The 15,562-nt window shown below is 36.8% G+C and overlaps 2 protein-coding genes across 2 annotated transcripts in view; one reads left to right on the top strand and one right to left on the bottom strand.

The window, feature by feature from the left end:
- The window catches only part of LOC149019593 (transducin family protein / WD-40 repeat family protein), a 32,751-nt gene extending 27,712 nt beyond the window's left edge, over nt 1-5,039 (top strand). Inside the window, exons 12-14 of the mRNA XM_089153568.1 lie at nt 1,796-1,870; nt 1,945-2,123; nt 4,798-5,039. Coding sequence (XP_089009694.1) covers nt 1,796-1,870; nt 1,945-2,106 — 237 coding nt within the window. The 3' untranslated portion in view covers nt 2,107-2,123; nt 4,798-5,039. The remainder of the gene's footprint in view (nt 1-1,795; nt 1,871-1,944; nt 2,124-4,797) is intronic.
- A 2,939-nt stretch (nt 5,040-7,978) lies between these two features.
- LOC149019592 (uncharacterized) lies at nt 7,979-9,585 on the bottom strand. The gene is made up of 3 exons (XM_089151065.1): nt 9,404-9,585; nt 9,176-9,260; nt 7,979-9,093 (listed from the first exon to the last, which is right to left on the bottom strand). Exons 1-3 carry the CDS (start codon nt 9,419-9,421, stop codon nt 8,372-8,374), a joined length of 825 nt encoding a protein of 274 aa, XP_089007191.1. The 5' UTR covers nt 9,422-9,585; the 3' UTR covers nt 7,979-8,371.
- Between the last annotated feature and the right edge of the window lie 5,977 nt (nt 9,586-15,562).

Genomic DNA, 15,562 nt, shown 5'->3' with positions numbered 1-15,562 from the left:
TTATATTGGCTATATAAAGGGACTTATGTAAGAGGACTTATCACCTCTCTCATGAATTGAAATCTATATGTGCTTTTTCAAATCACTAATAAACTTCCATATGTGTATGCACGAGTGACCATATATGAGGGTATAGAAAAATATCAGACAGAGGAGGGGAGTAATATATTTCATATATATGGCATGGTAATTAATTTTTACAAAAAAATGATAATTAATTAGTTTTTGGATTTGTGTACAAGATTATTGACATATCTCATAATACTCTGTCTATGGAGTTCTAACATTTGGCAAAACTTGTCAAAATTAGGTTGGGTCAGCTCTCAACCAAATAAACTCATCCCAAGTAATATTCTTAGGTGACCATTAGTCATAAGGTTGTTGGATGTACTATGAAGGCAAATAATATTATGAACTATATAATGTGAAGTAGTGAACGCAAAGAAATGTTAAAATTGTGATGTTTATATAAAAATGCTAATCACGTGAGGCATTTTAAGAGGACATCATCCCTTTTTGTATTTCTTCCTTGTAATTTTGAACCACTTTGTTTGTACATTATGCATGTTTTTTTTGGCAAAAATTGCAGGGACACTCCAAGATAATTGGCAAAAAGCATAGATACCACAAAACTATGTCAAATTGGCAATCACCCCCCATTTTTGTTAGAAACGTTAGTTAGTTAAAGGAAATGATGAATATACCCTTAGTTGTATTATATTCTGTCTTATCTTATAGTATAAAATGACGAATTTAGGAAGAAGAATTAGTTAAAAGATCTTGTTTGGTTAGTATACTTCATTTTCTGTTAAAAGATCTTGTTTGGTTGCTTTTTTGATCATTAAAATAGAGTACTGCATTGGTGAGAAGGGGCAGGTGGGAGGGGGGGGGGGAATCCCTTGCTGCTTGGAGATGTCTAAAGATAACTAGCTCATTGTTTTTGAGGGCTTAATCAGGGTGGGAAGGATTGACAGGTCTGATGGAGGGATTGAACCCTGTTTCTTTGCTGCAACAAGCTGCAGACTTTACCAGTAGGATAAGCCGCCTCTTATGTCTCTTTTGTGGGGCTTGGAAAGTTCTATTTGTTGCATTGCATGTTTTCTTCTATTATTGTTATTGGTTTGTCCTTATCATTCTTGGTGCTGTAGCCTTCATTAATTCAAATATCTCCTTGGGCAGTTTCAGCTGTCATATCTGATCAGATGTTGCTATAGGTGCATGCATAATCTTGTCTTCTAGCTTTCAATGGAAGCAAGACAAACTAGTCCCAAAGTCAAAATTGTGTCTATTTTGAAATCTCCTTTTATTGATGTGGCTTCAATAAGGGCGTCCTTGTAATTAGAAGTTAATATTCAGTTGCAGCATGCAGCAGATTAGTATTCATTGTGGTAATCATGTGATGTCTCACTAATTTCAGCGCTGCTCTTTTTTTTGAAGGCTGAAATGCTGCTTAGTTGTACATGCTGGATGAGTTTGTTTTTTTCTTTTTTCTCTAGCTTTCTGGTCCAGTTATAAAACATGGAATTGTCTTGGCCATTTCTGATACAGATTGGATCAGAATCGTCTTGGTTCATCCCCAATATCAGTTTTTTAGTTCCCTAACCGTGGTTTCTGTAAAGCAAGAAGCTGGAACCAGAATTGGGATTGACTGGACCCGATTCTGATCCAAAATCTAGAGTCATTGCTCTGATCCTATCCTGTGAAAACTTACTAGTTTTTTCAGTTTGTACATTATACTGCATATAGCTTCACTTTCATTTTGCACTTTCTCATTCCATGCTTTATTTTGTTCCAGAAGCTAGTGTTCAGAAGTGTTGCTCTTCAACCTTGGTTGCAGTTGGGTGGTCGTTTCCAACTTATAAGGGCACAGGTCAACATTCTTATATCCACTGAATTAATTATCAGTTCTGGGGAATCTTGTTGAGCCACTCTTTTGTTCTGCAGATTGACAAGGCTGTGGAGACCAAGAATCAAACAGTATCAAAGGACAAGCAATTAGATGAAGGTGAAGATGATGATGATGATGATGAAGATGAAGTTGTGGATGAACTTGTCTATGGGGAAGAAGATGAAGAATCTCAAAGTGGTAGTGATGGAGATAATTAGAAGTATCATTGTTTGAGGTAGTTATTCTGTGCAAAATAATTTTTTCCTTCCTGCCTTGGTTGAAGTGCAATATCAAATGAAATGTCCATACAATTAATGGTAACCAATTAGAACTTTTTTATTCTAAATTCATACCATTATAGCAATACAGACAGGTTAATATACATTATAAGAAAATTTTAATCCTTGGGATAAAAGAATAAAGAAAAGATATAAGCATTGACCAATAAGTTGGGCTTGAATACTCGAACATTCTACAACCCCCCCCCCCCCCTTGCAACCACACACACACACACCCAAAAAAAAACACTTAACATAAAAATCACAAAAGTTTTTTGCATGTGCCCCCCACAAAAACATGCTAAACAAGAGGCACCTCCTCTAGGACTCGTACCATCAATGTCTCAGGTTTAGGCTATTGTAAAATGACCTTTATACCCTTGTTATGTGTATGCTTGAAATTAGAGTTTGAGTTGTTTACTTGCACTACCTCAAAAAACATGCTAAATACAAGGCACCCCCTTAGAAAATTATACCTTGCATTCAGGTCTTCAAGAACTGACACTATTAAAGTTTTAGAGTTTGGCATGTTTTTCGAGGGAAACATGTGAAAAGTACCTATTGCAATTTTAAAAGAAAAAGGAAAAATATTATACCACTTAATGAAGAATAGATTTCTCCCCTTCAAAACACACCCTACAACCACCCAAAGGAGGCCTCATCTTTATTTTGATGCAAGAAATTTGAATGTAGTGGTCCATTTTTTTGGCCTCCTGCAAGTGATTGAGTTTTTGGTTGAGGGGGAAACCACTCCCCCTGCCCGGGTTTTTTTTTTTTTTTTTTTTTTGGGGGGGGGGGGGGGGTGTTGTTAGTTTTGTATACATTTGCATTTGAATGCTTCTTTCTACCTGGAACTGTTTCCTTGTATTGATGGAGTTATCTGTTGAGAAGCTTGATACCCCTAATGTTGACGGTGTTAAGGTCATTATGCAGTGACCTTTAACTAAGACTTTAACAGTGTCCTGAGAACCTAAATGTTAGATATGATTTTCGGAGGAGGTGCCTCATGTTTAGCTTGTTTTTCTAGGGTATGCATGTAAAGAACTCAAAAAATTTAAACAGATTTTATGGGAAAACTCCCAGATAAGTTTAATCCCAACATTTTCCCTCCTCTCATCAGCATAATTGGCAGCTTAACCATATGATCTTATCCTGTGAATTTTAGCATCAATCTTCCACGGTGTTAAGAAAGAAAAAGGATAAATATCATAGTACTTGAGGAAGAAAAGAATTTTCTCCCCCTCAACAGACACCCGACAACCACCCAAAAAGGCCTCATTGTTTATTTTGATGCAACAAATCTAAAACATAGTGGTCCATTTCCTTTGTAGATGTTCTCTCCCATGATTTTCCTTGTGCAAGCATTCTTTTTTTATTTTATTTGAGGGAGAGCGCCCCCCCCTCCCCCCGGCCACAGGTACATTTGCATCAGAATGCTTTTTCTGTCTGGAACTATTTCCCCGCATTGATGGGGGTATTTGTTGAGAACCTTGATTTGAAACTCGCTTTTTGAATCTGTCACATTTTGTTTCAATTTATGATTGCCAAAACCAACAAACTCTGTAGTCTAGAACTTTTTAACTCTTAATGGTAAGTATTGATTTCCATAGGGTGCACCCAAACATGTGTGGAAGGCAGGCTCCTCAAAAGAAACTCTGCATTCTCTGAATCTCTTGTTCACTGTATCAGTTGGTATGTTTCCCTTTAAAAAAACTTTCCCTTGTCATGAGTTGTCCCACCCTGCATATGGTTGTAGCAGTTGGATTCTGTTCACAGTTAAATTGTGCTTCGCAGTTCAAACATTGTGTTGCTCCTGCGAATTAGATCCAATATAAACACTGCCTTCAATGGTTCATTTTACCCACTGACAGATCTTGGTGTTGCAAAACTGGTAACCCCAATGTTATTTTCTTTTGGCCACTGTGCTATACCCACCCTAGCCCCAACAGTGATTCATGATTTGTTTTGGTAAATGTATTTTCATGTTTTGGGTAGATCTTTTGGGGCTGTAGTGAGGAATGGTGACCGAAAAAAATAAAAGAAAATTATTGGATATGAGTTTCACTCAATAAAATATTTATGAGTAGTTTTATTGTTTAAGGGAAGCACTGTTCTGTAGTTTCAAATTTTGTTAAATGCCAAGCTACCTGATTGGGAATTCTTGTACGTGAAATATTTGGTACTGATGTGGTATTTTTATATGTCACAGCCATTGTTCCAGGGGATATATTATTGTACTTGACCTCATTTTTTATTTTGGCAACCTGATTTTGTGTGAAATATTGTTCCTCCCAAAACCATTTTCATGTTATTTTGGATGTTCAAAATAATTTTGTAATTTGTTGGAGGTGTTTTATGGTCTGTTAATTTCTTAGTTGTCCCTTGGGATGGGGAATCAGATTAATGCTTTTCAGATAATATTACACTGCCAGCTTTAGGAAGCTAATGGTCCCGAGTCATATCTATGACTTTATTTAGGAGATGCATGTTGGAAGCAGGAGTGGACAATTTTAAATTTGTTGGGTTTGATAGTGTGTTCTAATTTAGTGGGTTTAAGGCCTTGGAACAAATATCAGTGACATGCTTTGACCTGCTTATGATGTCTAAATGGTTGAACCATTCTCATTGCAGGATGCACACTGTTGGACAGTTAATGGTCGGACTTGAAAGATAGCTTTTGGAAAGTTAATCACGCAGTGGATTGGATTTGATTATGCTTTAGGTTCATGAAGTTGGCACATGGAACTATGGAAGCCATAAATTTTCATTGTCTGTTTTTGTGTAAGAGAACTTGCTGTAAATATGCAATTTTGCCAATTATTTATGCTAATGAAATTGTTCCAGTGGCAATTGAAGCCTTGTTGAGCTTTGGAGATCAAAGTTAGAATTCAAAGGGTTTTTATTTTATTTTAGGGGGGGGGGGGTGGTAAGAGAATTCAAAGGTTTTAAGTTGGGTAGAAAGAGGTTCAATTTATGAATTTATGACTATTCAAGTAAGATGGATGATGAGGATGTTGAGATGGATGTGTCGCAAGGGAAAATTAAAGAATGACTGTATTGGAGGTGATTTGGGTAATAGTCATTTGAGATGGACTTACTCTTTGATGGAAACTTGGGATGATACTCCATTTTGGAGGACTAGTCTGATTCAGATTGAAAGGACTAAAAGAGTTGGGGGGAGTTGGGGGCAGACTTACAATGATCCTAGGAGAAGAACTTAGGAAAAAGAGTACATCGATTAGGCTATGGATTAAGTATGACCTGCTCCTTTCCTTGCTTCAGTTCCTGCCTCCCTGCTGCTCCTTTCCTTGCTCCAATTCCTGCCTCCCTGCTCCTTCTTTCCTTGCTCCGGCCTCCTCTGTCTGCCTCCCGCCTCTGCGGCTTCTCCCCTTTGATCTTCTCCACTTCCTCTCTCCTCCTCGGTTATTCTGTCTCCTCTCCTCTGATCCACTTTCCGGTCTCCGTTTCCCTCTCTACTTAATAACCAGATCTAGGGTTTCCCCTTAGATCTGCTTGTTCATACTGTAGATCTGGTTGCAGTACTTTTTTTGTTTTCTTTTTTGGTTTTCAAATAACACATCACTTATCTGGTTGTAGCGTTTCTTTGGTGCACACTGCAGAACAACTCCAGATTTGGGTACACGTTCTTCTGCGGCGAGCTTGACAGGTACGCCTCTAAGGCAGAGTCAGATGGCAGGTCTGAATCTTCTCCGCATTTTTGATGCTACCATCGCCACAACCGCTCGAGTTTTGTGTCCACCCTTGAGGCGAGTTGTATGTCTCCCTATGAGGATGTTGTATGTCCGCCCTATGAGGCGTGTTGTATGTCCGCCCTTGAGGCGTGTTGTATTTCTTTGCTACTGTAGTTGTTACCGTCTTTGTTCTAAGGGTTCTATGGGCTTGACCCAACCGGTAGCCTAGATGATCCTGTCTATTTGCATGTACGACAGTTTGGTCACTTTCCACTCCTTGGTTCGGTTCGAACCTTGTGTGTTCATGCAGTTGTGTTTGTACTTTCTTTAGTTATCTGAATGAAGTATTGTTTACCAAAAAAAAAGAAACACAAAAAAAAGTATGACCTGAAATAGGAGCCTTTTTGGGATCCATTTAGCTAACGCTGTTTAGGAGAAGGATTGAGTTTTTGTGGTGATTGTTGGTAGGGCTGTAATTGGGCCGGGCTTTTGCAATCCCAAGCCCAGCTTTATACATTCTAATCTGATCCCATTCCCGCCTTGACCCTAGTTTAGGGCCAATGATTGTTGTCCCTTGCCCGAAGCCCTACAGGGCTAAGCCAAGCCCATTCCTGTCCTAATTGGGCTGGGTCGGGATGCATTGTTCCTGATTAGAGCCGAATTGGACCTGTCCTTGGCCGTGACCCTAATTGGCCTTGATTGACCCTATTTTGATCCTAACTAGCCTTGTCTCTGGCCTTGATTGACCCTATTTTGATCCTAGCCTTAATTGGTTAAAATATCAAATGTTAAAAAAAATTAATAAAATAATAAAATAAAAATATCACGGGTAAACTAAAAATAAAATTCATAGAAATATTAGATGATTCAAGCTTATACAAAATGATAAATATTAAGTAAGTTGACTGTGTTGTTTTAAATATAAATAAATTCATACTCCATAATTCTATATTGAGTTCTGAAAGTCTCCCATTGCTTTGATGATGTAAATTGAAAACCTCTTCCATTAATATCTTTATTCAACAAAAAAAAAATCCATATTCAAAATCTTGTTAACAAGTAAATCAACGATAATTTAGTATTGATGTTTTTTTCGTAGTTAAAGAAAATGATATTTTAGCTACATACATAGCTTTCTGTCCTTAATAAGTTTTTTTTTTCTCTCCTGAAATTTCACATTCGAAGCAAAAGAAAGATATCAATATTCATGATTAGAAATTAGGGTATAGATTTGTTAGATATTAATTCTCTATACATTAGCTTTTATTATTTATAATATATTATCTCGCCTTAGTCCAAAAAAAATCAACAATTTTTGGAACTAAAAATGACTCAGTTTGAAAAATAAAAATTATTCTAAAAATAATATGAAAAGTGAACTCATAGCCTAATATGATCAAAATGACTGAAGGTCGAAGTCGAGACTTATAGTTATATCAATGTTAAAATGAATATTAGGATAAAAATCTAGTATATGATCAATGTCAAATTAACATTAAGACTAGAGCCAAAATTAGGGTCAGGATCGGGCCAAAATCAGATGGATGCTTACTAAATTGGTAATGAGGATATAATTTATTTTTATTAATTTTTTACAAAACATGATCATGTTTTTAAAATTTGACACGTGTTAAGTATTCACCCATGTGGATTAGAATTAATTATTCTCTATATGGGTGGAGGGTCTAGACTCAAATCGGGGGTTGATCGGGCCAATATTAGGGCCAAAATTAGGGATGGGCTAAGTCGGGCAAGTCGGGGCCAAGATGTGGCCAATCGGGGCTAAGTCGGGGCCGGGATCATGGCCAAGTTCAGTGCCGAGAATTAATTAATATTTTGGCCCTACCCACCCTTGGCCCTAGTTCAGGGCCAAAATATTTTGACCCTAACCCACCCTTAGGGCTAAAATATTTAGCACACGCCCTATTCGGGCTCAGGGCGGGCTTAGTGAGTCAGGGCTGCGAGGGCCAAACTTACACCCCTAATTGTTAGTGGTGTGGGATGGTGGGAGGGGATTGGTATAAATGAAATGGTAAGCCCACTTGGGGGTGAAAAACCTTTGTAATTAGTGTCTGCTGATTTTAACATCATTTTTCCAGCTCCTTGAATATTAACTAGGGTCCTCTGATTTTGAAGAGAGTTGCAGATAAATAACTTTTTTCCCATTAAAGCTTTTCCATCATGAATAGCAGAAAAAAGTAAAGGAACACATGTCAGTAATGTAGTTAAATATTGTTGTTGTAGCTTTTTTAGGATTCTCTTGGAATAAATAAGCACCAGACGTCTCATTTGTTATTACTCAAAAAGTCTCGTAGTGGAATGCAGGATCAATACTCCCTTCATTTACAATCTAAGAATCTCATTCTTCTTGCAACTTTCGTACATGCTTATTTAATTAATTACTATTAGAAATTGACACCTAGTATACTTTGAATAACTTACTTTTAGCAAGGAATCTCTTGAGAAGGGAAAAGGAAGAGAGCCTTTTTTCATACCAACCTCTCATTCTTTCTCTAGACAATTCTACAAGCATTTGGATTCTCATCACTAAAGATCGAGGTGATGTTTCCATCACTGTTACTGCGGTTGCGGTAATCTTCACTGTAGTGCCCTGGATGACTGTAACGTGTGTGTTGAGGTGGTGATTGAACGTACCCATATGCAGGTATGGAAGGAGATGGTGTATGGTTGTTGTAGCTGTGAGTGACATACACGGGTGGCTCAGGTCGGAAACCACTGTGAATGGGTGGCTCAGGTCGAAAACCACGGCCACTGGGATAGTTGCTCCAATGCCCACCATAGCCGTACCCGTGGACATACTCTGGTGGATGGTGATGTATTATGTGTATCTCTTCAACGTCTTTGGGGGGGCCTTGGTGTTGGTCCTGAGCTTGCTGGGGTGGAGCAGTCTCAGCAGCCACAGCTGATGGTTTCACTTCAGGAGCTGGATTTTCAGGTGGTGGTGGTGGTGGGTCTTTCGGAGGCTCTGCAGGGGGAGCAGCTTCTGCTGGTGGGGATTCAGTAGGTGGAGGATTTGGGTTATCATTGGCTGGTTGTCCACCTTCAGCTGGTGCTGGAGCTGCAGGTTCAGCAGGGGGGTCGCTTGCTTCTGTGTGGGAGCAGATGGTAGCTATCTTTCTTGTCTTTTTAATAGCCTTGATGATCTTTTCTGGGTCAGCCCATCCAACTATTGTAAGTTTCTGCTGTGGGAAATCGATATAGAGATCATATATCCCTGTGAAGAAATCAATGAGTAATAGACATTAAATACTGAATAGTTGATGAATGATGCAGGTATGCATTGTTCAGGTACTTACCATTGATGCCGTGCAATGCCTTTTTGACCTTTTGTACACATCCATTACAGTCCATCCGAACTTTTATCTCTGTGATCCGTGGCTTCTGCATTTTCAGAACCCAAATCAATGAGTTAGTACCTTAACAGACGAAATGAACCAAAATGCCTTGAAGGACAACTTTAGTTCTAAGTTCAGTTTTAGTGTCACATTAGGAAGATAGATTGGTCAGATCAAAAGATCACTTACCTCCAACTCAGGAACCATTTTGGTGAAGGAGAGGTGGAGGACCAAAGAAGAGAATAAGAAGGTGGTTTCTTGTATGGAATAGGAATGTTGCAGCAAGCGAATTAAGGATCAGCTACTGGGTTGGCATTTGTATATAAAGGGGGAATATATGTAACGTGAAAGTTGTGGGTCATGCAAGGAATCTTCTTCACATACTCAAAAAAAATACAAGGACACGCAATACACAGTACACAGAGAGAGAGAGAGAGAGAGAGAGAGAGAGAGAGAGAGAGAGAGAGAGAGAGAGAGAGAGAGAGAGAGAGAGAGAGAGAGAGAGAGAGAGAGAGAGAGAGAGAGAGAGAGAGAGAGAGAGAGGTAACTGTCACATAAAAAGACTAAAGAAAGGGAGAGATGGGCGGGCTACGTTTGGTTGGATGAGCCAAAAAGGAATTTGCTTTGGGCATGGATGGCCATCCATAATTGAGATGTGAGTGTGTTTTGGTGTTGTGTGAGGCAGATTAGGTCGTCAGGATATCCAGAGCCGACCAGAAATAATAAAGAAGGGAAGGGAAATTCAGTGACAATCACTATCATGGCTGAATGTTGATAGATTATTAGTCAACAGAACCACCAAAGTAGCTTTTTCTGGTGAAGGATATCCACTCTCAGGGTATCCTTTCCTTACAAGTAAAGGGATTAACTTGAAAAACAGAAAGTGGGTTTGCCCCATTGGAGGACTTTGCTTCAGTCCTGCGCAGGATGATTAAGCAAAGCATTTCAGGCCATTAGATCAAAATTTCGATCTTCATTGCTCAAATTCAACCGAGATTTCGAATCTGACCCAGCAAAATTGCCCATTGCAGCCAAGAAATATAGCACAGATATGGTAAATGATGTTGCTTTTGGTCAATTTATGGTGCAGCCTGGATTCCATTGCCCAGCTGACGTGACTTCCCATAGTTTGAGCTTCATTGGACTTACTTTTTCAAGCTTTCTAGACCTGTATTTGTGTCATCGAGCTGGAAAAGAAGAAGAAGAAGAAAAATCTACGTGGTGGCAATAGATCTGATGTTGGTCGAATTGAATTGATTTTAGGTCCTAAGGTGAAGTTCAAGTTCTTTGTAGGCATTAAAAAATCTTAAATCTGGGTTAAACTTAGAAATCAATTGTATCATCAATTTGCTGGATTCACATCTTCTATAATTTTTCATTATACGATTTCTAACAATTAATCATTAGGATCGGACATGTAGCAATAAATTATCCAACGTCACAATTAAAACCCATGTTAAGTTCTTCAATTCAGCCACTATATTCTTATACATGTTCTTCAATCTCCTTTGTCTTTTTTCTCCAATTTATCAATTAATAATGTCATGATTTTGTTTTAAGTGTAAGAAAAATGGAGTTTACAAAGGGTTTATGATAGAACATCTACCCTCTCAGGGTTTTATGTCAATTATTTATCTAGATAAAAATTGTATTGAGATTTTTTTTTGGGTAGTATTGAGATTATTGTTTTGATTTTTTTTATAAATAGTCTGTGTAGGATAATGTTGAAAAAAAAAAACACGAAGGAGGAAAGGTGAGGTTTTCAAGAAATAATGAAACTTCATGAGATTTTGTCAAATTAAGTTAAATTCCCTGTCATTATTGTGTGTTTTACTTGTGTTCTTCTTTATTGTTGTACGTTACGTTTAAATAGAGAGTCGAATAAAAAAACAAGAAATTTTATTTTATTTGGTGGGGTTGGATTTACATCGGTAGACTTCATCATTTATGTTAAAAGCAGCAGTAGATAATAAAGAAGGGATAGACACGCAACTCAGAAGCATTTTATTCTCTCTTTTGCTTCCTTTCTTTGATTAGCCTTGTCTGTATCGCATCATTTGCTCATGCTGTCGCTTTGCCAACTGGAGAGGGAGGTGACAGGACTCCATGGAGATCCAAGAGACACTGTGTTCAGAAGCTTTTCTTGGATTTTAACTGGTTTCTACTTTCTACTTTCTACTTTCCATCCCCCAAAGGCTAAAACAAATTCAATGGTGACGATAAGATTCCAAAGAGCAAAAGCGACCAGAAGATTGAGGAGACTTCTTTCCTTCCCTTCCCTGTGCTTTTTCTTCTGCACCAAAATATCAAGGAAGGGAAGAGAATGGAGGGGAGGATTCCATGTTTCTGGAAAGTTCTTGAAATTGAATACAAGACTCCTGTGCAACTGCCAGGGGTAATACTTAATAGAAGCACATGTTTAATGGAAAAAAAAAAAACATATGTTAACGAACAGGTTTGAAATTTTGTATATTCATGGTGTTTGTAATGCTAGTATTGGATGGATGTCACGTGAATTTCATTAAATCTCAGTTGCATAACAGAGTGAATGCATATTATACCAAGTTAAGTGGCATATTCTAGTTTTTCCTTGATCTGAAACTGAAATCAATCATTTTTAGTGTGATTGGGATTTAATGGAGCGGCGTTCATCCAATACTAGGCACTACCACATCACAAGCAGAAGCACTAGGCTGGTAAATTCATATACCTAAAAAATGATTTGGCTTGAAGTTTTGATCAATACATTAGTGGATTCTTTATGAGGTATGTCTTGTCGATACAAATACAATGTAGAACAATATGATTAGATTTCATTATGTGTTTTAGGTGACTAAATCCTGAAGAACATATAGAGTTATTGTTGTCTCTTGGGGTCTTTGTTTCTTTAACATTAGGGTTTGCAGTTCAAGAATATATTTTGAATGCACGAAATTGCCGTTGAAATGCTGAATGTCCTAACTCCTACCCAATTTATAAAGGAAAACGGAACTATAAGGAAAGGAATGTGGATGGCATTGTAATGAAAGGAGTTGTATATAAATGATAGAATCTTGAATTTTAGTGCTCAGATACACCCATGCATGTCTTAGTTCTTTGGAGTTGTGCCACCCCATTCTAATAACTCTGAAAAGCCTTGAAGAAAGGTAAAAAATCCACCATGTTCTAATAATAAGAATTGAAAACAGTCACTTGAGAGAAACTCTATCTAGAGAGAGATTTACTAAAGAGGAATTGCAAAGTTGCCGTAAAGAACTTTGAATGAGAGATTCTGTTCTCAATCCTAGTGGGTTCGTTGTCCAAATCCTCCTAGTCGAGTGACAAAAAATAAAAAAATGAGTAACAAAGCATACAAGTAGAGCCAAATGAAGTCTACTATGACAAAATGAGCTTAACTGACGCTCGTGTGTTGAAAATGTGCCAAAAGAATAATTTGAATTTAGAATGTATCTGCAATTTTCAAAACGCTCTTCAAAGCTTCCCTGCTGGTGCTGGACGTCCGACAAATCCACCTCCCTGAGGAAAACTGGAAAAACCTCTTGAATTTGATGTTTTTTTCTTCCAAAGTTCCATAATCAACCTGAGCTCTCTTAAGCACCATTTTGAATTCGCATAGTTCCTTGAGCATATGATAACGGCGAACCTTTATTCCTTGATTGCAGTTCCAGGGCATCAGAGATCAGGTCCCCTCTTTTTAGTTTCTCCTCATTCATGAATGTTTCAATTCCTTCTCAGTTTTTTTTATTTTTATTTTTATTTTTATTCATGAATGATCGGAAGCAGAGTTGTAGAACTTCGCTTTGAAGATTGAAGTGCTACGCATGATGGCTAAGATTGACTTAGCCATTAGAGGCAGCTTCCCGACCGACAAGTTGGCCCACATCTGACTCTTGTTTTGTAGGCTTCTGGTGGTCAAACAATTTCAAGATGCATTAGAAGGAAAAGAGGGACATACTTGGACATGTGGTTGCTAATTGTGATTAAGGGAACACTAGAAGGTCAGGATCAAAGGAGATCGATTACGGTCTTGAAGTTATAAACAATAGTGGAGTTGAGAAAATTGCCGACAAATTTTGCTAGTGCTCCCACCGCCATGATCACACATAACAAATTTTGCAGGAAAAATCTCTCTCCTCCCACATCTACAACTACCCTTGCAACGGATCATTGGTAATAACCAAAGCATGGAATGGATGTACGGGTGTAAATGGATAACTAAAATCCGCTTCCAAATTCAAATATGCATCAAAATTTGGCCGATTACTAATAAGATGCGGATCTAGTATTACCCCTTTCCTACTGATTATTATTTAATTTGATAAAATTATCTGATTAAATTACTTATTTGGATTTTTTTTTCTTATTTTAATAGTTTCTTACTTGAGATATGTGACTTTTTTTTTCTCTTCTTTCTTCTAGATTTTCTATTAAAATAAGGGTAAATATCACTTACCTCCCCTCTTAGCTGGACAAATAGCACTTAGACCCCCTCTTAGTTGGATAATATCACTTACCTCCCCTCTTACCTAGCAAACATATCAAACACCTCCCCTCTGGTAAGTTTCTCAATTAAATTTAATTTTTACTGTTAAATATTTTTCTAAAACCCCAAACTACCCTTGGCTAAAAATATTTTTGTATTTTAAACCCTAAATTACCGTAATCACCCTAACAATTAAACTACTAAATTATCCTCAATTAAAATAATTATTAAAAACCAAAACACCATAGTTAAAACCTAAATTATCTTTAATTATTAAAAGCCTAACATACCTTTTTTTTTTAAAGAAATTTATCAAACAATTTAAAAAAAAAAACGTACTACAATCAATTAAAATAAAAAATGCAATAAAAAAAGACAGGGTATGTTAATAAAATTAAACCAGTACTATGGGTTTTTTTTTTAAAATTGTTTGATAATTAAAAAAAAAAAGTATATTGAACTTTTAATAATTAAAGATAATTTGGATTGTATCTTGGTTTTTAAAAATTATTTTAATTGAATGTAATTTAGTATTTTAACGCTAGGGTGATTACGGTAATTTAAAGTTTAAAATAAAAAAATATATTTTTAGCCAAGGGTAGTTTGGGGTTTTAGAAAAATATTTAACGGTAAAAATTAAATTTAATTGAAAAAGTTAATGAGGGGAGGTGTTTGATATATTTACTAAGTAAGAGGGGAGGTAAGTGATATTATCCAATTAAGAGGGGGTGTAAGTGCTATTTGTCCAGATAAGAGGGGAGGTAAGTGATATTTACCCTTAAAATAACTATCAAAGTTGCTAAATTCTTAAATTTCAAACCTAGCCTCACAATTAAAAGGGTAAAGGTGTCAACAGGTTGTTGAAAACTTGTATTTAATCTGTATTATTAATGTCGATTTAAAAAAATCTACTTAAAAAAATAATTATTCTATCATCATCGAATCCGAAAATCTGATAAAGGGACCCTAAATCCATCTAACCCCAAATGGATGCAACTATTCGAATATTATCTAGCAGGAACTCCCTAATCCAAACCCAAAGCAAAATTCCAATAAGAAACACAAGTCATCTTTTTTAAGCAAAACCCTAAATCTGAAAAGGATGTATCACTGGCAGGAACCTTCAAATTGGTTTTATTTTCAAATAAAAAACCTTCAGGAACCTTCAAATTGGATGGTGATCACTTCTGATCTATAGATGCGTATCTGATTCGATTCATTTTGTTACTCGTCATTCTTATAATAGCAAACATTGGATCTATTATCATTCGAAGAAGAAGAAATAGGAATTTTCATATAATGGTTTAGGAGGTTATTCTAGATCAGGAAGCTGACAAATCTTCACCCATCGGGTTTAACACAAAGTAGTTGAAATGATCACTATATTAATTCCAGTAATTAAGGTGGTGATTTTAATTGCACAATACATAGTTTTTAGTATTTTAACATAAGGTGTAGAAATACAATGTGGATTTCATATATCATCGTGTCAAGGTGTATGGTCTGTCTATGCAATTGCATAATATTATTTTCTCTCTTGTATAGTTTTCACACATTAGTTACATGACACATTGAAGGTGAAAATAATAACAAAAAGAAAAGGATGTTTCTCATGAAGGTCTTTTTATGATCATAAATAAGCTTGCAAAAGTGTCTGGTTGAGTCTGGCCTTCTAAAACCTGATCATCTTGATTCTAAAGGCTTAAGCTGAGCCAGGTCAAACATTCATTCTTGAAATTTATCTTAACCAAATGATAATGCAACAACGCATAATTTCATATTGTTGCTCTACATATATCAAAATCTCCTACATAGGAGTGAAGCTGGTTGGACATTACCAAACGTTCAACCTTAACTTGACCCCA

The sequence above is a fragment of the Hakea prostrata genome, chromosome 4, assembly GCF_041222555.1.
Source record: "Hakea prostrata isolate BN-2017 chromosome 4, UWA_Hpros_2, whole genome shotgun sequence".
NCBI classification, from domain to species: domain Eukaryota; kingdom Viridiplantae; phylum Streptophyta; class Magnoliopsida; order Proteales; family Proteaceae; genus Hakea; species Hakea prostrata.
The sequence above is the reverse complement of the archived record's forward strand: the minus strand, read 5'-3'. Positions and strand labels throughout refer to the sequence as shown.